This window comes from Bactrocera tryoni, chromosome 3 (assembly GCF_016617805.1).
Source record: "Bactrocera tryoni isolate S06 chromosome 3, CSIRO_BtryS06_freeze2, whole genome shotgun sequence".
NCBI classification, from domain to species: Eukaryota; Metazoa; Arthropoda; class Insecta; order Diptera; family Tephritidae; genus Bactrocera; species Bactrocera tryoni.
Genome location: NC_052501.1, coordinates 26,222,489 through 26,248,612, shown reverse-complemented (window position 1 = coordinate 26,248,612; position 26,124 = coordinate 26,222,489). Strand labels below are relative to the sequence as shown.

Here is a 26,124-nt window from a genome sequence, read left to right as displayed (position 1 = left end):
ACCTAGAGGCTTGGACGGTCCGATTTGCATAGTTTTTGGTCATAAACTGGCACACTTCAAAGGCATTATTTATGCCAAGTTCTATCCAGATTGGTGCTTAGTTTGTCTACTGGAAAGGGAAATAATCAGATCAAATTTAAAAGTGTGTTTTATGAGATTTGGGCGTGGTTGTAGTACATTTTCGCGCTGCGGCATTGAAATATCAAAACAAGGCAATCCTTCAAATTTGGTTGAAATCGGTCGAGCAGATCCCGAGGTATGGGTTTACGCCTAAATGTTGGCGGTGCCATGCTCATCGTCAAGTTTTGGCAGCGGCTCCTATAAAGACCTCTACAAATCGAATTTGGCTCTTGATTTAGTGGATATTTCTATTAAACCAAAATTCATTCACTTCATTGGCTTTCAACAGATGACGAGTTTCCCATTATGCAACGTGCAACAACACCCAGATGTGCAAGCTGTGAACTTTTGCATGCGGCAGGCGACCTGTGGCACGAATGTCACATGGCGTCACGGTTGCAGGCGGAGAAAATCGCCAGACAAAATATAAAAAATGATGTAAACTTGAGTAAAGTTGGAAATTCCAAGCATTTTAAAAATAAAATGCACGGAAAAACGAAACTCTCCGCCGAAATTAATTTGCATTGCACGGCAAGGTCATTCAAGTTCATGAACATTTGCGGCTGTGTGTTTGTGGTGGCATGTGAAAAAGAAAGTGCTCACGCGAAGCTTTATTATTAATCATTACCAAATGCTTGCCGTCACTTACAGCAACCAACAGACAACAACAACAACATAAATTGTGCAGCATCGTTGTGGCAAAGCTCAGTCACGCTTGCAACCGAAAACTAGCGAGACATTATGGCTTAATAAACAACTTTGCTTGCCTCATTTATTTATGACCGACGATCATAATGTGCATGGGTGCGAAGGTGAAACGGATCGCTTGCCGAGGCGTCCGCAACAATTGTTTTCAACCGCCAGAGGAAGCGCGCTGTTATTGTTATTGTTACTGATGTTGTTATTATTATTGGTGTTGTTATTATTACTAGTGTTGTTGTTGTCAGTTAACAGTTGCGGGCACCATGCCATGGGGCACCAACCGTGGCCGGTAATCACCTGCGCATGCGCGTATAATTACCAATTGACGCGTTTGAGTTAAAAGTGAAATTTCCCGTCGGCGGCCAACGACAAGAGCATTGCAAAAGCAAAAACAACAACCAGCACACTACAACTAATAGCAATTGTTTAATAATTTTAATCATTTAGACATCGCCGTCGTCGTTATCTTATGTTCGGCATCGTTAACAGCTTCGTTGTCAAAGCAAATTTTCAATTTTGTCTCAAAACAGCTAAAGCAAAGCTTCTTCGTCTTCAAATGATTAGATAGTTGACAATGATGCGAACGTGTCGTCTGTAGAATCCATGGCATTGTAGATAGCTATAGCGGATGTATTGGACTGATTAGTAAGGGGGGTGGGTGTAGTAAGGTGTGGCTTGCGCTATCGAGTGAAACCAGCACTTGCTTACGAGTTACATTAGGGTGGTTCCTTAAATTGCCCATTGAAAAAATTTTAAAATATATATACCTTTAGATATTTTAAAATTAGTTACAAAAAAATTGAGGGACAGTGGGAGATTCGATTATGTGCATATACATATACATAGAGACAGACAGAGAGACTGACTAAGCTCATCACGCTGATAATTTATAACATATATTTATAAATATACACTAAGGGGCATCTGATATTTATTGTTGGTTGTTACAAACTTTATGGCAAACCTTGTGAAGAGTATAATGGTTCATATTTAAGGGGGTATTCTAGTCTAGAAATTTAAAAAAAATCGAATTTTTTTATATTTTCGAAGTTTAACTATTCAAGAATATGTGTACAAGAGGGTTTTCCAAAACTCAAATTATTTTCGGAGATATAGGCATTTTTCTGACCCGGCATCCAAACTGGTTCGGTCGGAACAAATCGAACAAAAGACTGTATACGAAACTTTAAACGCGTTTTTCTCAAAACTGACTTTTTCGGAACGATACCCACGATTTCTCAGGTTCTACTTGACCGATTTACTTGAAATTTTAATAGAGTCTTCTTGATAGGCTTGTCTATGGTTGGAACTAGCCCCATCCCCAAGTTTTTATTTTTATTATTTTTAAAAAATTCGAAATTGTCAGAAAAAGTGATCCAAAAAAACTTTTTTTCTCAGGCAGTCGCCATTTTGTGAAAAAAATGTTTCCCACTTTTCCGTAGTTCCGGCCATTGCGACATTATTCGAGATTAATAATCTTTTTTGTTTTTATTTTTTGGTTTCAGGAGGGTTGAAATCATGGGTATGGTAACGTTTAAATTTTTAGAGACCCCCCACTTCGTCAACTCATAATTTTTGAAATTTTTGATTTTTTCCAGTAGGTACTCTTCTAAAATTAACAAATAACTAATAAAATAATGAATGGTAAAAATATTAATTACCTTTTTTTACGACACTTTAAAAATTACCTGAAATTCATGCTTCTAGACCAGAATATCCCCTTAAGGGGTTACATGGGCTTACGGATTTCAAGTAAGATTCATCAACTACCCAATCGACCTTCATTAAATTTTCTACAGATCTTTGAGATACAACTTTTAAAGACTTTGACAAAGGATTTTTTTCGATAACAACTATTTGAAAAAAAATGTCACTGAAACTTAATTTTTTTGTAAAAATGTCTACAAAAATCAATTTTCAGTTTTTTTCTTTCACAAAAACACGTATTTTTCCACATTAGATGATCCTATAAGGAGTTTTCTGCCAACGCCGGTGGATCTTTTTTTCGATGGGTCATTGGAAATGGCGTCGCAATGGTCGAGTTTAAAATAGTTTTTTCCAAAAATTTCAGAATTTCTGTTTTAATAGTGTTCGTTCGTAAAAATAAAAGAATTCTAATGAAATATTGTTGAAAAAAGGCTGTTTTTTACCCGAGGAAACCCATGTAATCGCTTAATGTTTTCTGAAAAACTTTATCGGAGGCAGTAGTTTTTGTTGCTGTTAAAACCCTCGTATGGTTTCTCTTATTTTATATAGATTGTGTAAGGTTAGAATGGCTGGCTGTCACACTACTACATCGACCTAGAGGTTATTTGTAATGACAAATGGAGGTTCAGTTGAATACGAGTTGAAGTGCAGAGCCTCAACGTTTTTTGCGAATTTTAATGGAGACTTGATATCTAATTCTGATACTTCATCCAATACCTTGAACTCCGAAGCTTCTAGATATCTAGGCCGAAGTAGAGGAGGTATTCTAGCCTCTTTTATGCCTACTTCTTCGCTTTTTCTATATGTATAATCGTTAATAACGCCCATACGGTTCGCATGTGCTGTCAATAGGTTGAGACCTGTAAACTGTGTCAACAACCGTCTTGCATTATACGATGGCCCTTTTGGCAATCTCAGCAGCTATTTGGTTTCCTGGAATGCCTTTGTGGACTAGAACCTGAATTCAGTCGCTTTCCGGTAGCCACTATATCTATAGATTGATGAAATCCAAGTGAAATCGGATAGTAAATAGTTTTAAAAAATATTTCATAAGTAGGACCGATGGTCAAACAAATTATGCAGTCGAAAACAAGCGAAATTGCCGCATTTGATACGAAGAACAACCTGAGGATATTCAAGAGCTGACATTTCAAAACAATGGCTTGGTGTTGTTTGTGGCCAGTGGGATTATCGGTCCATTTTTCTTCAAAAATTATGCCGGTGAGAACGTAACCGTCAATGGCGACCATTGTCGCGCCATGATAACCGACTATTTTAAGCCTGAAATTGAAATTCGTGATATCGGCGATATTTAGTTAAAACAAAACGGCGCCACTTCCCACACATCGCATCAAGCAATGAATTTATTGAGAGAACACCTCGGTGAGTAGATAATTTCACGTCTTGGCCCGTTCGATTGGCCACCAAGAACGAGTGATATCACATCATTATACTTTCTCCTATGGGGACATGTAAAATCTAAAGTCAATGCGGACAATTCCGCTTCGATATAGGCCTTGGAACAAAACATCACGCGTGTCATTCGCCAGTTACCGGTCGAAATGCTCGTTTAAATAATTGAAAATTGGACTGAATGGATGGGCCATCTGAGTTGGCCACGGCCAACATTTGAAGGAGATAATCTTCAAATATAAATGCGAAATAATGTTCTTTTGGATGATAATAAACATTTATTATTATTTTTTCCTCATTAAATCTCAAGTTTTTGTAATTTTTCATTAAAAAAGTAAGGAACCTCGAGATGGCTTATCCTTTATAAAATGTCTAATAAAGTTGTTCTATCGTTAAGAACATCCCTAATATGCATTTGTGGTTGCCCATATGCACATATATATCTACATACGTACATACATAAATACAAATGTGCGAACTGAACACGTCTGCCTGCCACCAAATGTAAACAAAACAAAAGCACAAATGCGTTGTTGCAACATTACCGGCATGTTGCGAGTTTGCAGGCTGCATTTTTGTTGTAAGAAAGGTGAAATGTTGCCATGCATCCGCATGCTAGTGCAACACACAACTTACATGCACACATACACACAAACACACATAAATGAATAGGTAAGTCTGAATGCATTGAAGCATAGACGCAGCTTTTTAGTAGCTTCTTCAGCATTAATGCAACCGTCTGCCTGTCCAACTGTTTATCTCGCTGCAAGCTAGTGCAGATATGCGTGCATATGTACATTTAATTATATATACATACATATGTTTGTTTTGACTTGCCAAATGGCTTGCCACGGGCTTAACAATTTCCATGCACCGGCAAAAAGTAAAAGCGACTGCAGCGCGGCGATAACAAAAGAGAAAATATATGCATGTGTAGATGTAAATATGTATATATTATCAGTGTATGGCATGAATGAGCATATGCGCTGAAGTTTATTCATGAAAGCCGAGATGAGCCGGTCTTTTGTTGTGTTTTTAATAAATTGTTTAAATCGTATTTAAAAGCTCTTATTCGGGCTTAAACAAACCGTTTAGTAGAAAGAAGAAAATAACATTCTTCAAATATTTTTATGCCATCATTAAGCCACTTTAAAGTAGCGTGATAACTGTGCAGCGTTTATGCAGAAATTATTACATTTTTGACAATGTTATTAAAGTGGGCTCTGTTACATGTATGTACATGTGTATTATATATGTGCATGTGAACATATGTATAAAGAAATGAAAATATTTTCCAGTTCCCACATTCATGGTGCGTATTTTAACTGCCGATGAAACATGGGTTTGACATGCAAACAAGTCAACAATCACCGAAATGGTGGTAAAGAAATCCAGCCGAAACCAAAAACACCATGCCAAAACCGCTCAAAAATGAAGGTGAGGCTCATTGTTTTGGGAAAGTCGGGCAGACGGTCAATAAGGAGTTTTATTTGACAGTAATTGAGGAGCTTGCGTGGGAACATTCATAGAAAACGGCCGGAATTGTGGAAGAACAATTCATTGATTTTACACGATGATAAAGCACCATGGCACCGAGCTACGATTGTGATCGAATTTAAAGCCAAAACACAATGAATACCATCGATCAACTAACGTATTCACCAGATTTGGCTCCGTGTGATGTTTTCTTGTTCCCCAAACTGAAATTGCCGCTCCGTGGAACCCGTTTTCAGTCAATCAATGAGGTAAAACAAAATTCGCTGAAGGTGCTGAAGGCCATACCAAAAAGTGCTTATTAAAAGGGTTTTGAGAACTAGAAAAAACGTTGGCATAAGTGTATTAAATCTGGTGGGGACTACTTTAAAGGCGGCAAATTAAATATTGATGAAAAATTAATTATTTTGCGTTTAAATTACAATTTCCGTGTACTCTTTTGTCACAATGTAATGACAACATCATGTGGTACAAAATTTGAATAGTTGGACCAATGTGCGCCGAAACTGTGCATAAAACATAATACACTCTTAAAGGGCACACCTAGTGTTTTTTCAATCGTTTAGTTGTATTTTCTAAAAAGACTTAAGATAGTGATGCCTTTTTTCCAACAGAATATAAAGATTTCAACAAACATAAATCTTAAAAAATGAAAAAAATTGCTATTATTACTATTGAAATTTAGGATTTATTTGATATTATGTAAAAAATAAGGTGAAAAATATTTAAATATATACATAAATTTAAAAAAATTGCTACCGAATATTTGGACCTCAGTACCTATAATTGACTTTTTACTGAACATATAGGTCAATGTATGGGATATCCATTTGAAATTGGAAGAGCATCCTTTCCTGATAATAATAGTGGGTATGTGTGTCAAAAATGGTTTTATAAATACTTAATCCCGCGTACCTAATACAGGGTTACCCACTCGAAGTGTTACCTATTCAAACGACTATAATTTTTTAGTTTGATAATATTTTCATTGATTCGAATGACAAAAATGTATGAAAATAATCAAAAATTTAGAATCCATTCACTTTAGCTCGATATGGCCACCTTTTGCCTTGACTATGGCCCTCAAACGGTCAAAAAACGAGTTGCATGCTGCACGAATGGGAGCTTGTGGTATTTTGGCCCATTCACGTACAATCGCTTTCTTGAGCGCATCCATACTGGTGTATTTTTTAGTCCGCACCTTGCTCTCTAAAATGGACCAGATGGAAAAGTCCATCGGTCTGGTGAATTCGAAAGCCATTGTGTCGACGAAATGAAGCGTGGAACATGATTTTTTAACCACTCTTGGTTAATTCTCGCTTTATGTGACGGCGCCGAGTCTTGTTGGAACGTCCATTCTTTCCGGCCGAAGTGTTTACGTGCCCACGGCTCTAAAGCACCTTCCAAAATATTTTCACGATAATAAGTCGCATTTACTTTGACACCAGGCTCGATGAAAACGACTGGAGAGCGCCCATCAGCGGTCACGGCAGTACATACCATCACTTGCGATGGGAAATTACTTCGAATCTGGTGGCCATTCGTAGGCTTAAATTCTCGTACGTGCGTTCGGTCAAGTAAACACGGTCATTTTGAGAGTTTATGAATTGCTCAATAGGGAAATTCTTCTCATCAGAAAACACAATGTTCGGAAATTCGCCACGTTCGTGCAAGTGTAACAACTCCTTCGCTCTTTCGAGTCTAACTTTTTTTTTGCTGCGGTGTAAGATTGTGTCCTTTTTGGAACTTGTAAGGCTTGACCTTTAGCTCATTTTTCAACAGTCGTTGCATTGAACTTTGCGAAATTTTCAGCTCTTTAGCCATTTGATTGCCACTTCGACGTGGATTTCGTTCAAGTCGAAGAGCCTTCACTTTTCGAATCATCTCAGGTGATGTTGCTGTTTTCTTATGACCACCTCCATGGCGTTTTGCGATGCTGCGACAAACATTTTGTTCACTTCGAGATGTTTTAGCTGACGAAAAATTGCTGCTTGTGATTTTCCAGCCAAATATAAAGCAATCACACTATTACGTTTAAATTCCATCACGTATAACTTTTTTTTCACACGACACAGACTAAAATGTTTTTGTACGCTTGTAAACAATGGAATGATTTGTTATTGGTGTAGATTTAAGCGCGCTGTCATTAATAGTGTGGTAGTTATAGCAGTTTGAATTTGGTAACACTTCGAGTGGGTAACCCTGTATAAAGATTTTTGAACTTCCAGTGATTTTGTACCGCAAATATAGGCCAAACATGTGAGTTATATCAATGAAAATGAGAAAACGTGTTTTGCACATATGTGTCCTTGTGCCTAATATTGATAAAATATATGTATATCCATATAACCAATATCTAGATTTTCGAATATTCGGCTGACTTTGCCCTCTTTAATCGGGGTTTGTGAGATGAAAAGAGAGCGGGTGATCATATTTCAAATATTTTTAGAATTATTTTCCAAATGTTTCAATGAGAAGAGAAAAAAACTTGGGCCAGTTTTAAGGCAGTAGAGCGTGGTTTTTCTGGAAACCATAGGGCTGACAATTATGACGACTAAATCAACGACGTGATAAAGAATTTCTCCCTCAATGGATGTAGAATGCCTTTAAAGATGCACATATTACACTCACATTTAGTTAAATTTAAATATAATATGAGAGCTTTGTTGGCTGAATAAGCACAGCATTTTAATCAAGATATAATGGAATTTGAAAGACGTTACCAAGATCATAGTCCCTTAAATATTTGTGGGTTTTATTAGAGAAACTTCCGCGGATATGATATGAAAAGAAAAATTGTTAAAGATTTAGAGTCGATTTAAACATACTAGAACTTAGTGAATTTGGACCTAAATCGAATGACCTCTGTAGGACAACCGGTATTGAAGCTTGCTGTAGGCCGTTTACACCCGTCGCATCTAGTTATTTGATGAAAGCGATATATATAATACTTTCTTGTATTTAATTGAGGTAATGAAGGTATTATTTAATAAAAATGATTAGACTCAATATCCATTACGAGCCAGAACCGTCCGCCGAGGTCACTGCTTGTCTAACTCGTTGTCTAAGATTTCATCTAACAATGCACCATAAATTTCTACAGGTAATTTTTTATTATAGGATGGAACCATGTGTAGAACTTCACGCAAGTGAGGAAAGTTCTCTGAGTGCCATTCACTTTTACATCTCAAAAAAATAATATAATGAAAAGAAGAAAACAGCCTGCTGTTGTAAACTCGCCTTTAACCGCGTCAGCGTTGTCTACGCCAATAAAGACGAAAAAGAAAATTTTGTGTTTTGCGTTAAGTTCCCATTTTCTTGAGAGATATTTTATTTTACAATTTGGGTTATCTTCAGTCTTCAATGGATCCTTAACGAAATATTGAGTGGATCCACTAAAGGTTAACCTTTTTTGAGCTCAATTTCTACAACAAATGCTCTCATTGTTTACTCTGTGCATACGCTAACGAGAGTGTTAGGCTTGAGTACTCTAATTGAAAAGTCAGAGAGCATTCGTTTCAACAAGTGCTTAGAAATTGCTTTCATATATTCAAAAGCAAGTAATTGTTTTATCAGCTGCTGATTCTATTAAACTCGTTTGTTAAAACTCATTATTTCAGCAGCTATAAAAAATAAATAAAATAAAACTAATCAACATGTCAAGTTCATTTATCAGCGAAGTGAAATGAGAAACAAAACACAAAAAAAAATATCAAAAAAGAATGAGCGAGCCACAGTTGGAAGGAAGTCTGTGAAGCCGCAACCAAAGTGCCGAGGCAAGATCGGCGATAAGTCAAGCGCAGCGACAATAGAAATGTGCTATTTGAAGGCAGACAACTTGACATTGTTAATTGTTGATGGGTGATTCGGAGAATACGCACACATTCACACAAACACATGCATATTTATATAAATACACACATACATACTTAAAAACACACACAAAGTTGCCGCTAAACACATTTTCTCGCTACATTTCATTTGTGAGCTGAAACTTTTGCTGGGAAAGCATTAAAATAATTATGTTTTCCCACTCCGCCTGTTTCACGCAAACATACATACATTATATTAAAATATGTATGTACATATAAACATATGTATGTATGTACATAAATGATTAAATTGCCAGCCTAGCATATGATGGGAGCGTTTACAAATTGCAATCACCCCTCGAATGTTTGCCGGCAAATCGGCAAATCAGTCACGCACACAAGCATAAATGCACACGATATATGTGTATGTATGTATGTAGGTGCGTGTGAATATGTTTGCTTGCATGCACTTCGGTCTGCCTTTGTGTTCGCCGCACGAAAATAGAAATCCTGCGGTGGAACTGGTGGTCTGCGATGACACGATCGTCCCTCGATTAAAGAAAGTGGCAATAAAACAATTATTTTGCTTACACACATACGCACGCATGCAGACGGAGTTGCGAATATAAATTGGTCTACTTCAAACATGGCATTTTAGGGGTATGACTGTTTTTCGAAACTTACCAAAAAATTTATTAATTAAAGTATTACTCAAAAATATTCGCTGAAAACTCTCTGATGGTACCGACTGGGAATAAATACCACAGTATCACGACGACGACAAGGACGGATTGGTAACAGTTCGCCCCTGTCAACCCCCCTGAACCCTGTTCGACCCACGCCGAGCATCAAGCTGGGTGAGAGCCCGCAATTAGCTCAATATCGAACGGATACCTGGCGCACTCCGTAATAAGATAGCCTTACATGCTTAGCGTGAACTGTGCGCAAGCAGACCTAGTTTCCCCTACAATTGTTGGTCCAAAACATCAACCAGTATACTCGTACTAACGTATTATTTGGTCCTTTGCGATACCAGTTGGAGTTCAGTTGCTAGGTTCATGAGGAGTATTCGTCGTTTAGGATGCCTGCGCTTAACGCGAATTTTAACAGACTCTATGACCTCACTATCGATACCTTCTGTATCACACCATGGGGACTCCAGATGCTTACAGCGTAGTCTTGCCAATGTGGGACAAGTGCACCAGAGATGCTCTATTGTTTCCTTGGTGCCTTGCTCTAGGCTTACCAGCAGTTTTCTCGATATGTCAGCTCCCTTCTGCGGACGTGTGTCGCCACTAGATCAGTGAGTATTCCGATCTTGTTAATACAGTCTCTCCTATCGAGTGGTAATATGATTTTTGTGTACTTCAGTCCTACCGTTTTGCACATGACTTTTGCAGTTTTGCACCTAGGTAGCTTATTCCATCGGGTTTTAATTTTCTTTAAAATGCTTCTCTCTAGATCGTAGTGTAGACAATGCATGGGTTTCCCAACATTGATCACATTTTCGGGTGTTAGCGGTACACCATTCTTGGCAATTTGTCTACTGAGCCATTGCCCTCGATGCCTCTGCGGCCTGGAACCTAATAGAAGTGAAGTTGCTTGCTTCTGGCAACACTTTCCCTGCTATCCAGCTTCCGAAGACACTTCTGGCCGATATTCGATACGAGGTTACTGCCTTAATTGCTGCTTGACTGTCTATTTAGATGTTGAATCTGGAATTGCCTGCAGGTGCATTAGAGGCCAGTTCAGCGGCTTTCTCAATAGCAAGGGCCTCAGCTTGAAATACACTGCAGTGGTCCAGCATCTTAAAATGCTGCCTTATGCCTAAGTCTGGACAGTGTATCCCAGCAGAATAATAAAAGCAATAAATAGTTAAGGGAGTTCTCATCTCCTGGAAAAACCCGGAGGGAACTAGTTGTTTCCAGAAGAGCGCAGGGTTTGTAACTAACTCGAAAGTAGCCGGCACAAATAATGGAGCTAAATCATTTATGATGTGGCCAGCAACCGTATTATCATTGGTTTACTGGAGGAGAGAGATCTCGAAGTTAAAATTGACAGATCACGAAAGATGATTTCTTGCGACGACGAGAGATCTGTCTAACTTTCTTAAGCCCTTATAGCCAAGGTTGGGTAGCTATACCCCGGAGTTAAGTTCGAAAGTGGTAGACACGAAAGACATCCATCCAGGCCAAGTGCAAAACGTAGCTTAGTAGAGCCTATACTTCAAAACTGTCTACGGTAGGGCGATCTTTTTTTTTAAAGCCTTCGAGAACCACGCTACAGATTCTGGCGTGGAGACTAAAAGTGCAACAATGCAAATCTACAGTTACTAACAAATGAGTTCATCGAACCGCTGGAGAAAAGTGGCACGGAGATAAATTATGAATTCAGGAAGGTGAGCACCATAACCAATTTTCGTGTTTTCATTTATTTTATTGAATATTTTCATGTTTTTAGAAATTATATATGATATAATGAAGTCGCACCCCTAACATTCACATATATGGAGGAGTTGCCTGTGAATTTGTCTGCTTGTATGCATGGAGACTCGGTGGTTGTCTTGCTGCAAGTGTGAGGCAATGCCATAGCACCCGATTATTTAAGTAAATTGTCAATTGTTTATAATTTGTTGCATTGCATGACTTGGTAGAGTGCGCCCCTCGGAAGTGTGATGCATACTCGGGAGTACACACATAAATAAATTCATAACCAACAAGTCATATGTTGAATATTAAATATTTAATAATAAATTAGACTAATCAATTGAAATTGTTTGCATTATAATAAATTATTATATAAGTAGTAGTCGAGGGGTAATACATAATACATACGATATAATGAAATGTATCCATTATATCAATTGAATTTAATACAATATCGTCTAATAAACGAACACAAACTCATCCGTTTTATCGAACTCGAAAGAGGCCGAATAAAAAATGATCGACTTGAAGGAAAAGTTTGAAAAGCAAACAAAAAAAAACTTTCATTGGAACTAATATCTTGAATATATGTACATATATCGTATAATACGTATATTTTCAAACAACCACAGCCAAAAAATTCGTAAATTGCTTTGGGGCTTGCAAAATTGGTATAAGAAGGCGTCCAAATTTATAATTATTTCTAAATAATTTTAATTAGAAAATATTTGAAGTACATGTAAAAGAAAAATATTTGCCTAGACAAATTACTTTTTACTTATAATTTGTTCCTTTACTACCACTGCACCTAACATTTCAAAAATTCCTACAGGCCTTCTGCTTGCGTGTGTCTGACAGGAGCAGTAATTCTGTCACTTCCCGGGAATATTGTGTGCCTATTCGTGCCAATTCTTTTGTTAGCTCTTAATGCATTTAATTTGTATTATAAAATTTGTACATATTTACATAATTATTCGTTTGAGGAGAATGTAAGGTCTTCACAAGACACAAATGAGATAGGAGTATAGTGGTAACTTGTATAGTGGTTACCTTACTGTATTATTAAAATTTCTATTTTTTATGAAACAAGATAGACTTTATATCCTAGCACTCATCGGAGAACATTAATTCCACTTTATTTGTAAATATTTTTAGTTGATGTATATTAAATTAAATGGTATATAAAAGTCTAACGCTATCATCTCAACATGACAATCTCAATGAAGCGGTATAATCGCATACAATTTTACTTGTATTTGATTATACTAGTCAATTACACTTATACCAGTTGTTTTTTCGATTTACTAGTTTCCAAATTTTGTATAATCGAAGGAAACTTATACAAGGCCTGTCGCAAAAGAAGCAGGACTCTTAAAAAAAACAACAAAAAATGAATATTTTTCAAAAGTTATATTTTTTATTCAAAGTAGTTTCCTTGTGCTTCGATACAGCGTTTAGCCCGGTCAATTAGCATTTCAAAGGAGTATTTAAGGTCATTGTTCGGAATGCTCTTGAGAATACCGGTCGTCGCCTTTTGGATAGCTGAAATGTCCTGAAACCAGTGTCCTTTCATGGGCAAATGAAGTTTTCCAAATAGGTAAAAATCGCTGGGTGCCAGATCACGTGAGTAGGGTGAGTGATTAATGGTTAATAAGGAGTTTTTTGTCAAAAAATCAGTGACAAGCGTCGACCGATGACACGGCGCATTATCGTGCAACAGGCGCCAGGACCCTGCCTCACGGTATTGTGGTCGAGTTCTGTTTTTTTTTGCGACAGACCTTGTATATCACACTTTAAAACTTTACTGTAGAAATGTCCGTTAAATTCGTAAGCCAATTAATTTGTAAGTCTTTCATACATTGAAATGTCTATATATACACGAACGATAAGTTCGGGTTTTGAGATATCGTTGTGAAATTTTGCTTACATCCCTTTCTCCCCAAGAAGCTGCTCATTTGTTGGCATCGCTGATATCGGACCACTATAGCATTTAGTTTGCATACCGACTGAACGCTCGTGATCAAGTGCTTTTTTAGAAAACTTTTTCATTTTAGGAGATATCTTCACAAAAATTTGGATCAATGCCTAATGCTACGATGCAATATCTAAAGAAATTGTTCCGATCGGATCACAATAGCATATAGCTGCCGTCTACAGAACGTGCTCTCAGTATAAATCCTGAAAATAATCGCTGCCGAGCGACTGGCAGTATTATTGAATATGTACAACGCCTGTCTCGAAGTCGAAATATCCCTGAACTCTGGAAAAAGCAACAGCTGCTGCTAATCAGTAAAAAGGAGGTCACAACTTGTCATCAGCATACCGCCTACTAAGCATGTACAATTACACAGTGGGAAAGCTCAATGAAAGGCTACTTAAACGCAGACTTGAAGCGGCTGTCAAAAAAGCTGGAGTACTTATTCCTAGACAACGCGGCTTTAGATCCGGCAGATCAATTCTAGGAAATATAAAATGCGACATTGAAACTGTAGAAGCCGCTTGGCGAAACCCCTTCAGCAGCGTTAGATGGGTGTACAACAGATAGCCGTCACGTCAGCAGCAGCACACGGATCCATTATATGCCCAGACTTGTGGAATATCAGCTACGACGCTTTAATAAAACTCGAAATGGCGGACGAATTGTACTTAATCGGCTAGGCGAGACGACATTACATCAGTAATTACAGTACAAGGCACAGAAGAAGCGCAAAGAGACGCAAGCATGGCTCGACTTACAGAACATCCAGCTCGCTACGGGAGAACAGAGCTACTACTGTTAACGAAATAAGCACATACCCCTCGAAACAAGTATGCAAACGACTACGGATAATCTTAGCACACAAAAAGTAGTAAACTACCCAGGCGTAAGACAAACGCAGAGAAAATCACCTCCCAACTTAGCAGACCAATGGCCAACATAGGCGGCTCCAGCCAAGAAAGGAGAAAGCTGCTAATGTTGACGACAATCAGCGTCACCGTCAGAAAATACGGAGCTGAGATCTGGAGAGATGTGCTTAAAAAGGAAAAACCGGCGTAAGGTAGTGGCCAGAATGCACGACACCACAGCCCTCAGAGTTGAATCAGCCAACAGAACGGGGTCAGCTAATGCAATATTAGTTATAAGCGGTAATGCTCCAATAGACCTTCTGGCATACGAAAGAAAAAAGTTGTGGGATCCAAAGAAAACTTGCGAAAATAACAAGAGCGCAATAGAATAGATAAAGGAAGATACAATAACAAAATGGCAACGATGATGGGAGATTGAAAGTCCCAGCAGATGGACGGCTACACTAATAAGACATCTAAACTCACGGACAAGCCGAAAATTCGGAAAAGTCGAGTTTTACACAACCCAGCTGTTATCCGACCACGAATTCTTCAAAAAGTATGGAATGGGAAAAAGTCGAGGAACTGGCATGCCATTACAACGTCGTAGACGACACTGAACACACATTCTTTGAATGTGTACGATGGGAATGAGACCGCACCGCCGTAGATGACCTGGTTGGCTCAATAAACGCAGACAATTTAATCAGCCTTATGCTGGAGAGTGAAGCAAACTGGGGGATTATTCCGAAATTGGCAGCTATTTTGCTATTCTGCACAAAGCGGGACCTGGACGTAGGTGCGCAGATGTAAGTCTTTCAATGAGGAAAATGGAACGCCACCTTGAAGTAATGCAAATGTAGTTCCAGCGTAGGCGACGGCTTCTTAGATGGAGTGGTGCTGCTGAGGACTAGTTACCTTATAAACTGACCGATCAAAACTCAAGTTCTGGCAGCGAATAATTTGTATTTATGTTGGTACTTCTCGTGCAACCGAAGTTAACTCTTTCTTTGCTTCTAGTTATGGAAGTGCCAGCCGATACTTGAGAGCATCAGCCTTTGTATACCGTTTATTTAGGAGTAAATATCGTTCGTCCTAAGACGTTTAGCTTCTTTTCTCAGTACTTTGAACAGTTTTGATAGTATAGAGGTGAAAACCTCTATAAAGTTCTCGAAACGTGTAATTGAAGTATGAATCTTGCTTAAGATCGTTGATCGTATAAAATACTCTTTCCTATTTTTGAGAAGAGTTCTTGGTATCCCTTGCCGGATATAAATAGAGATAAATTAAGTAAACACGACTGTCGGGGAACGGAGTTCTTATGCAAAAATATTGAAGTATTGAGCAGATGTGAATTTCGAGAGTACATGATGAAGCGAAAGATTGTTAAAAACAATATTAAGGTAAACTTAGATTTGGGTAACGAACCACTAAAAATTGTACTCCAAATAAATTTATACACAAAAAAAATTAATTAATGAATTGCGACCCATAAATTTAAAAAGAATTTATAATTAGTAAGCAATAGTTAGTAACATTATTAGCGATTGCCACGCTGCTGCTGTTGAGTGGCCATCGAATGAAATTCTCAATGAAGATGACTCAAGCCAATTTTCGTTAAATCAAATGAAATCGTTGTCAGCGAATTCTATATGTATGTATGTATGTGTCGCTATTTAAATAAATTAATGAATCTGAAAAGCTGTGCGAGGCATAGATTCCGTTTTGCACTGTTTTTCATGCTCATTATTTACAAATTTATTCAAACTCACGCTGTTGTTGTACCACCCCGTGGCATTTTGTTCAAATGGCGATCACGCATGTAAAGATCCAGTCTCCGTCTATATAATTCCAACTACAATTTTATTGTTTACTTGTAGAATAACAACAACAATAATAGTTTAATTATCGATTCAAGTTCAAATGGCACTGAAAAGTTCAAATCGCTGAGAAATGAAAACAACAAAAATGTTTTTGTATTGAAAAAATAGACACCGATAAACACAAAATTTTCACTTTCCATGTCATTAAATATTAAATCACAAAAACAACACTAGGAATCGAAAAAAATATAAAAAAAATCACAAAAAAAATCTAAAAAAGTCACAAATAAAAAAACAAAAAAAAACACACAAAAATCAGCGAACGTGGGCGCAGCTTCTGTGACACGAAGTGTCTAATGAAAAGCGCTTCTATTTATGTGCTTCGTGTGTTATGTGTGTACGATATATGTGTGCGCCTGTGGGTGTTGCAGCCTTTTAGATAACTCCAGCCAAATGTTTTGCGACAATTTCATTAGCTTTGCACTTGACACTGTGAAATTAGCGCACTGACACGCACACAATCGCGCATATGTTTTTATGTTTTTTATATGTGTGCGTATGTGTTTATTTATCGAAAATTGTAAATACACGCGCGCACACAAACAATTGCCAGCCCCTATTGAAGGTTGTATTTGTGTAAATATTTGCTTGCACTGAAATTCCGAATACTCACTGATTATTCAAATGGAAATTGAGATAAATTAATTCAATACAAATGAAGTTTCGTTTAGCGCCGCGTGTAATCGGAAGTAAATTATTGAGTATGCGCTAATTTATTAAGTAAATTGCTGAGTTTTTAATAAAAATAATTTTACGAGATTTTTAGACAAAAGTTGCAATATTAGTTTAAAGAATATATATTAAATAATTAAATGTGAATTATTTTTTTACAAAATTGTTTGCCACAACTTGCAATTTTGGATTAAAAAAATGTTTAAATAATTAACTATGAAATATGAAATATTTTATTTGCGGAATATTATATATTATAGATTAAAAAATATATATATTTTGAACAATTCAATAGAAAAATTATTTGTTTTGCGAATATGTGATGGCACAAAACATTTGCGAATACAAAAATACTTATGATTTCTTGAAAATTTAATGTAGCTTTTTATAAACTTACTACTATCTGTAAACTATGATGGTTCGAAAATATATAAAAAAAAAATTTTAAATTAATTTTTCATTGCAATACCTATTTTTATTAAATATTATTTAAAAATATCTGATTTATTTTTTTCGATATGCAAGCTCAGCAACATTATTTTAAAATATGGAAATATTTTTTTTTTTAAGTTTTTAACAATATTTCATAGTTTAGTAGATTATTCGTATTACTTGATTTGTATTACTATTTATTCTTTTAAATATTTTTCCAATAAAATTTTAGTTTTTGTTATTTAAAATTTGTGTTTTTGTTGTATTTAAAAAAAGTAAGCTTTCATATTCGATATTTTCTCTACTGGAACTAAATACTTCACGGCCAAGTTTTCAAAACAAAAAAAAATATTCTACAAATTTACAAATTTTATAATAATATTAATTCAATATATATATAACATGTTTTTTAATTAAAAAAAAGTTAAATAAAAATCGTTTGTCGGTAATAATTTAATTTTTGGCAGTTTTTATTTTTTTTTTTATGAAACCCTTTAAAAAAATTGTCATTCATATTTAATATTTAATATTCAGTATTCATATTTTATATATTTTTTTTAATATTTTACAGTCAAGTTTTTCTAATTTGAAAAAAAAAAATAACTAAATTTGCTTCAGATTTCATAATACATAACAATATTTCAATAGATGATGTGTTTTTAATTTTTTTAAATAAAATTTCATTCAAAAAATATTTAATTTCTATATGTAATATTTCTAAAAATTGTTAATATTTTAAACTTGAATATTACCGTTTCAACAAGAAAACTCTTTCATAGTTGTTTTTTTAATTTTAATTGAAATAGTATTTTATTTCAGTATTCGATATTTTTTTTTCAAATTTGAATTAATGCTTTAGGATTCCAAAAAATAACAAAATGTTTTTATTTTAGTTTTTTTTAAATATTTTATTTAAACTATTTTTTTTTTATTAAATAATATTTAAAATAAATTTACACTTTTTTCAATTTCAAATTTTAGTCTTTTTTATTTATTTATTATTATTTTTTCAATATTCTTTTTATACACAATTTCATTTTAATATTCAATATATTTAATTTTTTTGTAAACTTTTAATACCATTATAAATTTATGTTTATATTTAATATTAATTAAAAGGTACGCATTAACGATCCCTAAACTTTTCATTGTAATTTTTAATAGCATTTTATATATGTACATATATGTATGTATCTGCATTAGGGTGGATAAACAAAAATTATAAAATTCGTTGTTTTCTAAAAATAATCAAGTTTTAATGGTTAATGTTATGTAAATTATTACGTTTACGAAAAGATCTTTTTGAAAGTTTTTTGAAAAACATTCAATTTCCTATAAAATCCATAAAACAAAATATTTCTTCAAGTAGTTGGTAGCGAGATACACAGTTTTCTAACTGATATTAAGAAAAAAACAGAAAAACCTTAGACAGAGGGCCTTTCCTACTTGGAACGCCTTTCTTAGAACTATCTAGCTGTCTATCAACCAATTTTTGTACAAAGCAAAAACAAACCTTCGGTTTTTTCGATCCATCCGAATATATTTATAACAATTTTTATAATAAATATGAAGGATTCGAAAAAAATGAAAACGTGTTTTCTTAAATTTATATCGAAACTCTTTTTATTATTTTTTATTTATTTCAACATTTGTCAATTCATGAAACAAATTTAAGATCGATATTTTAAAGTTGAATATTATCGTTTCAATAAAAAAAAAGTTTATAAAAAAATTAAAAAAAATAACAAAATATTTGTTAAGTTAGTTGAAATAAATAACATCCAATTAGAAAAAAAATAACGTCTAATAAAAAATATTTTTATTATTTAATATTATCTATTTTTTTCTTTCATATTTTTTTATTTTTTATTATTAGGAGTCATTTACAATTTTTTAAATAAACTTTACAAATAATTTTTATAATAAATTTGATTGAAATGCTATTTTACTTCAATATTCGAAATTTTAACTTTAAAAGTATTTTTTTTAACAAATTTAATTGAAAGACTATTTCTTCCAATATTCGAAATTGTTATTATTATTATTATTATTATTATTTTTTCAATATTCGAAATTTGTATTTTAATTTTTTTTCTATATTTTGAAATAGCGTTTTTCCATTCGAAAAAATTACTGAAACCTTTTAATTTTAAACTATTTTGCATTAAATAATATTTTGCATATAAATCTTGTAACATTTGAACCAAATAATATTATGTTTGAGTACGTAATATATTTTTAAATTTTAAATTTTTAGTAAAATCATTCAAATAAAATTTCATTTGAATAAATGATTTTTTTTTATTTTTTTTATTTTATTATAAGCATTACCGTTAGAAATATTGTTATTATTTTTTTTATAAATTTGTTTTAATAATATTTTAAATAATATATTTACCAATATTAAAAAAAATAAATAAATTTTAAGCGAATTTTTTTATATTTTTGTTATAAATATTACGAACTCGATTCGAAAAACCATTTAAATTTTTTTTTAGCAATCAAAAAATTTTTATTAAACATTTTTATATTTTTTTTAAATAAAATTTCATTAAAATTGCATATCAATATTTAGTATTTTGTGAAGCGAACTTTGGATTTCGACTGTACATTCGTATGTACATACATATCTACATTTATTAAACAAATCTGCGGTGAAACTGAGCTTTCTAGCAGAACTTTGCACACAAAACAAATTTTATTGAAACAATTTCTTATTTATAAGTGGTTATTTCCGTTTGATTGTTTTTATTTATTTTTTTTTTTGTTATGTTTTTAAATTTTTTTGTATTTCTTAAGTGCCGACCGACAGCATGCGTTTAGTCTCACCGAAATAAATAGCATCGACGACCTAATTTACGCTCACTTGCCGACGATTTTTGCTAATCCGCAGGTTGTTTCTATTGTTGTTGCTTCTTATTTTTTTCATTTAAACAACACAACACGCTTTATTTTCCTAGAAGTAAACACTAAGTCCTGATATGCTGAATGTACGCGATCAATTGTAGTATATATGTAATGTTGTTGTACAGATATACACATACGAGTATTCACATCACTTCACAACAGCACTCTAAACAAATGATTTCTCATCCTTTATCTTTTGCTTATTCTGTTTACGCTAATTTACATACTTTGCTTTGATTTTTTTTTTGGTGAAAAAGTGAAAAATTATTTTTTTGTAAAAAAAAAATCACACTCATCTAACCCCTTATTCCCCACTTCTAATCGCAATAAACCACACTTTTGCTCGTCGATCACTGCAACTCACTAAATGCCAACCGATCAGCGCCAATTTCAAACGTCGACTAAAGTGGTGGCCCGTCGTGTGACCAATTCATGTGGCTGTGTCTGGCTGATGTTCATTCGTCGGCTTTTGTTTTCATTTTACGGTTTTGGCGCTGATGCCGGCTACATTTGGGTTGTGCGGATGTGCAAGAGCAATCTGTTTATAATTGTTGCTGCTGTTGTTGTTGTGAATTTTACTCAGCTACTTATCAGTTGTACGGACGGGTTTTGGTCGCGTTGTGAGCGTGATAACAGCGCATTTTGATCACTATTCTGTTGCTAACAGCAATTTGCGCTCTCTCGCTGTTAATCGTGGCTGTTAAGTAGCAGTGCTGTTTGCTGCATTATTTTAACATATGAAACTTTAGTATTTTTATGTTATAGTAGTGTTGAAAATGGATATTACATGTAAACTCGTCATTGTTATAGATTTTGGTTCAATATAAGCAGCACAATGCCATCCGTCTGAAGTCTGAAATCTTTTCGCAGGGTTAAGATCTCATACGATCCAGCGGCATTTTTATAGTCTACTCTTTCGTCCTCACCTCGCTTCCTGAAAACATAAGTAACTCTTGTGTAAGCAGACAATCCGTGAAGAGCCTGTGATCACGGCTAAAAGAGAGTAAGCTTCAGCGGAGTCAATCCCACAAATTCGATTTAAAGGTTCGCTGAATTCTAATTGCATCATGTGTTCACCAAAGGTGCGGCTTCGAACGGGCGTATTTCTGGAAACAAGCGACTCACTATATACATATGTATATGTGTATAAAACTTTATATTACTGGCCAAGCGAGGTCTAGTTGTAGCGAAGACAGCAAAGCACGCCTGTCAACAATTACAAGGAACACGGAGGGTACGACGTCGAAAAGGTACTATCACAACCGACATAGAAATGGTTTTCTACTCGGCATGTACTCCTGCTTACTGTAAGCACTCATCAGCAACTCGGTATAAGGGAACTGTGAGACGGCATTTCAAGCAACTTGAAACAAAGCGGCAGGGGTCGACGGAAAGGAAGATCCACACATACCACCTCTTCGTCGATTTTAAAGCCGTTTTCGACAGCGCGGAAAGGAACTGCCTCTGTGCCACTATGTCTGAACTTGTAATCCCCGTAAAACTAATACGGATGTATAAGCTGACCCAAAAGCTCCTTCAGAATCGGGAAGAACCTTTCTGAGCCGTGCGATACCAAGCGAATTTTATTCAAGGATACTCCCTATAGTGTGACTTCTTCAACCTATTGCTATAGAAAATAATTCGAGCTGCAGGGCTAAATAGAGAAGGTACGATCTTCTATAAGAGTGTACAACTGCTGGCGCGCGCCGATGATATTAATATCATTGGCCTCAACACCCGCAGTTCTGCTTTCTCCAGGCTGGATTAGAAAGCGAAGAAAATGGGTCTGGTAGTGAACGAGGGCAAGATGAAATATCTCCTGTCATCAAACAAACATTCGTCGCACTCGCGACTTGACTCCCACGCCACTGATGACAGTCATAAGTTTGAAGTCGTAGATAAATTCGTGTATCTTGCAACCAGCATCAATACCAACGGCAATATTAGCCTTGCAATCCAACGCAGAAACAATCCTGCCAGTGTAAAGACCTCTGTCGACGAACAAAGACCAAACTCTGTAAGTCGTTCATCATTGGTATGGAGGCGTGGACAATAACATCATCTGATGATTCGGCCTTAGGAGTGTTCGAGAGAAAGGAAAAAATATTTTTAGGCAATAACAAAAACCTTTCCACAAACAACGGTATCGAAAGTCGTATATTAGATAGAAGATACATCTTTTTTAAGTACCCTTACTCTGAAATTGAAAAGAAAAATATTTACCACAAAATCTGAGATCAGAAAAGGGAAGAAGAGAGTGTTTTTGAATTTCAAAAGGCTAAAAACGGCTTGTCTCGTTTCGATCGCGAATCCTATGAAAAGATGCAGTTTAGGTGAAAGATGGAATTGCAAGAGTTATAGATGTTTTCATTACCTATAAGTTTGCCGGAAATCAAGAAAATTTGTTATTAACTCTTGAAAATTGAACCACGCCCTCCGTTTGTTCTTCCCGACTTCTGATCACCCACAAATTATTACTGCTATTAGCTTTCGTTTCTAATATGTTTCAACAATATATGATTTATTTTAGCTTTTTACTTTATCCAAAGGCTTCTGCACTGGTCTTATAATTGAATAAACTTCACCGACGTCTAAATCACAAGTTCACAACTTTCGATCGAGATCGTGGGAATGGTATGACAACGTTTATGTAATAAATAAACGAACATTAATATCTATTTTTATTACACGTCCAAACTAAGTATATTATACTTACGTTGCATTATTGATACATTTAGACACAGAGACAACTTATTTAAGAGCGAAAGATAAAGTTAAGTGTAAACATATTATTTTCTTGTTGCATGTGAGTATTGAACTCTTAGACTGCAATCTTTCTTTGGTAAATATAATCGCATTAATTAACCAACATTATTAAAGCTTCAATTATAATGCACTTGCTATAGATATTACAGATGTATGTATATACATACATACATATATTCATATATACATTACAAAATCAGAAAATTCCTCATATTACTTGTTTATAGTGAAGTTAGACAGAGAAAAGTAAAAGTTATCAACTTGAAAATAATTATTAAATATTATTATTACGTTAGAGTATTTTATAATGCTATCAAATTTGGCCTGAGACTCGCGTTAATTGTTTTGAAGTAAGGTTATGTTCGCAGTTCAAAAAAGAGAAAACCGTAAAAGCATGTAAATGGCAATTACACTTATTTATAGAGTATATACAGGTATATTATACAATATTTACAAAAACTCAATCTTGAAAGAAACTTACAAGGGAATGTTGCGATTGTTTCTTTCTCATTAAAAATTAACGAAAATGAAACAAATTTATAAACTCTCTTTGAATCGAATGAGAACTCGTATAAATCAAATAAACTGGTATAATAATAAAAAGAGTTTTACATAAGCAGACAGCAAAGGACCTCATATTTTTCCGTTCTTTTGACATTTCTCTTCAGTAAGGTTAAAATTTACTACCAAAATTCGAAGCCAGTAGCACTATGTCCAATTTATGGGCGTCACAGTCGTGCTATCATATCAAAAATCGATCGTCTAGTGGAAAAATTTGAATCCACAAGCATACTAGTATAAAATGTCCCCGTGCCAGTGACACAAAGAGTGAATGCTCACCTCCCTGAAGATGTTTTATATTTCTTTCTCTTACACCTTTGGAATCTTCTGATCTACGAGTATTACATATAGTCTCTGGCTCGGTGCATCAGAGTCTGAACCAATATATTTTATTATTCATAAGTCGAGAAACATAAGGACATTCGTTGATTCAGAGCAAATTATTAATGTACGAGATAGATTGAGGTGAAAATCGCAGAATTGAAAGATATAAGTATATAGCACCTCAAAATATGATGAATGAATTCTAAGCTGGCACAGCGATTAGCTTCTGTTGTGCTTGTTGTTTACTTTTTATACCTCTGGGTATTTTAAGTTTGCCACGAGGTTTGTAATACCCAATAGGGAATGGCGCACACCCTATAAAATATATAAATATATTACGAGAGATCCAAGTACAGGTACTTTCTTTAATAGCCTCTTTTGGAAAGAACACGAGTGAATCGTGCCAAGCTGTTATGCTATTTTTCTTCAGTATGGTTTGGCATTTCAGCATGGAAAGACTTACGCCCGGACGTCGTTTACGAGCTAAATTTTGTTCAGTGATGAGGTCCATTCCATCTGGTTCAACGGTAGGGAAACAGGCATAATTGCTGCCTTTGGGAGAAAGATCAACCAGAATAGATTAAATAGCTGGCATTTCATGACTAAAAAACAACGGTTTGATGTGGGTTGGTGGAGTCACCGGCCCATACTTCCTCAAAACTGATGCCGGTGAGAACGTAACAATCAATGGCCGTTATCGCGCCAAGATAACCGACCATTTGTTGCCTGAATTTGAAGCTAGTGATCTCGGGGACATTTGGTTTCATAAAGACGACGCCACTTCCCACACATTGCATCAAGCAATGCATTTATTGAGAAAACACTTCGATGAGCAGATAATTTCATATTTTGGGCCGGTCGATTGGCCACCAAGATCGTGTGATATCACAACGTTACAATTTTTGTTGTGGGTATATGTAAAGTCTGTATGCGGACAATCACACTTCTATTCAGACCTTGGTGTAAAACATCTCGCGAAATGGCGAATGACACAGTTACCAGTCGAAATGCTCGAACGAGCCATCGGAAGTGGCACTTAACGGATGGACCAACTGAGATGAAGCCGCGGCCAACATTTGAAAGAGATCATCAAAAAATAAATGCCAAAGAAAATTCGTTCGAATGACAAGAAACATTCCCCATACAATTTTAAGTTTCTTTGTATGGTACTTTGAATTGGATCCACCTTTCAATGTTCAGCGGGACGAGTTGAGTAAATCGACGGTCCTTTTGTCAATGCGAATTAATCCCTAAGTTTTTGAGACACGAATTTGAAATTTTATACATATCCTTTTCTTTTCAGGAGTCAGCTTATCTGTCGGACCCGCTGATATTGAACCACTATATCACATAGCTGTCATACAAACAGACCGAACAAATACAAGTCCTTGTGTTTAAAACTTTTTTATTTGACGAGAGATCTTCTCGAAATTTGGAACGGTTTATTATTTAAGGTAAGAGTAGAATCTCCACTGGAATTACTCAGATTAGTCCACTATAACATATAGCTACCATACAAATTGTGCGATCAAATGGTATGAAATATTTTGTATTTGCAACGGGTATTATAGCTTCTCTGCAACAGGAGTTAACTTTTTTTGTTGTTGCAACACAGAACGAAGAATGGGTTGTTAAGACTATTGATATTTCTAATAAACTAAAACAAGCTAAAATTAATGTTGCTGATAGTACTTTGTAAGCTATCTTCAATTCATCAAATATTTCTGTATTGCGAATCGAACAAGAACTGGCATAAATCACATAAATTGACAACATTATTCTTGTAACACAAAGAAATACAACTCTTTTTGTCATGTTACAGTCTTTAACCTTAAGATATGCTAGATTCATGCCGGTTACGTAAAATCAACTGTTGTGGGAACGAATAATCAGCTTCCCTTTTCAGTCGTAGCCATCGGTTTCCTAAGTTTTAGTTCTAAGTTGGCTAAGTTGTAACAAAAATAGAGTTTCCCGTTTCTTAAGTGGCATATAGGTTGAAATAGGGGAAATTTCTTCACAGAGTTCTTTTTGGTCTCATGATTATATTGTTGCATTCGGCGGTACTAAGGCTAAGGTGTG

General features: G+C 35.1%; 1 protein-coding gene across 8 annotated transcripts in view; it reads right to left on the bottom strand.

Moving 5' to 3' along the window:
* LOC120770873 (cytochrome b reductase 1) overlaps positions 1 to 26,124 on the bottom strand; it is a 90,035-nt gene that overhangs the window by 20,267 nt on the left and 43,644 nt on the right. The window contains exons 1-2 of one of the 8 annotated variants that reach the window (XM_040098504.1): positions 20,759 to 20,836; positions 16,273 to 16,446 (exon numbers count right to left, since the gene is read on the bottom strand). The exons of 4 other annotated variants lie outside the window; for them this stretch is intronic. Coding sequence is in view for 1 of the 4 variants with exons in the window: in XM_040098506.1 (XP_039954440.1) it covers positions 16,273 to 16,322 (50 nt within the window). In the remaining 3 variants the exon portion in view is untranslated. Of the gene's footprint in view, positions 1 to 16,272; positions 16,447 to 20,695; positions 20,837 to 26,124 lie in introns of those variants that run through there. 3 more of the 8 variants (XM_040098505.1, XM_040098503.1, XM_040098506.1) reach the window with 3 other exon arrangements.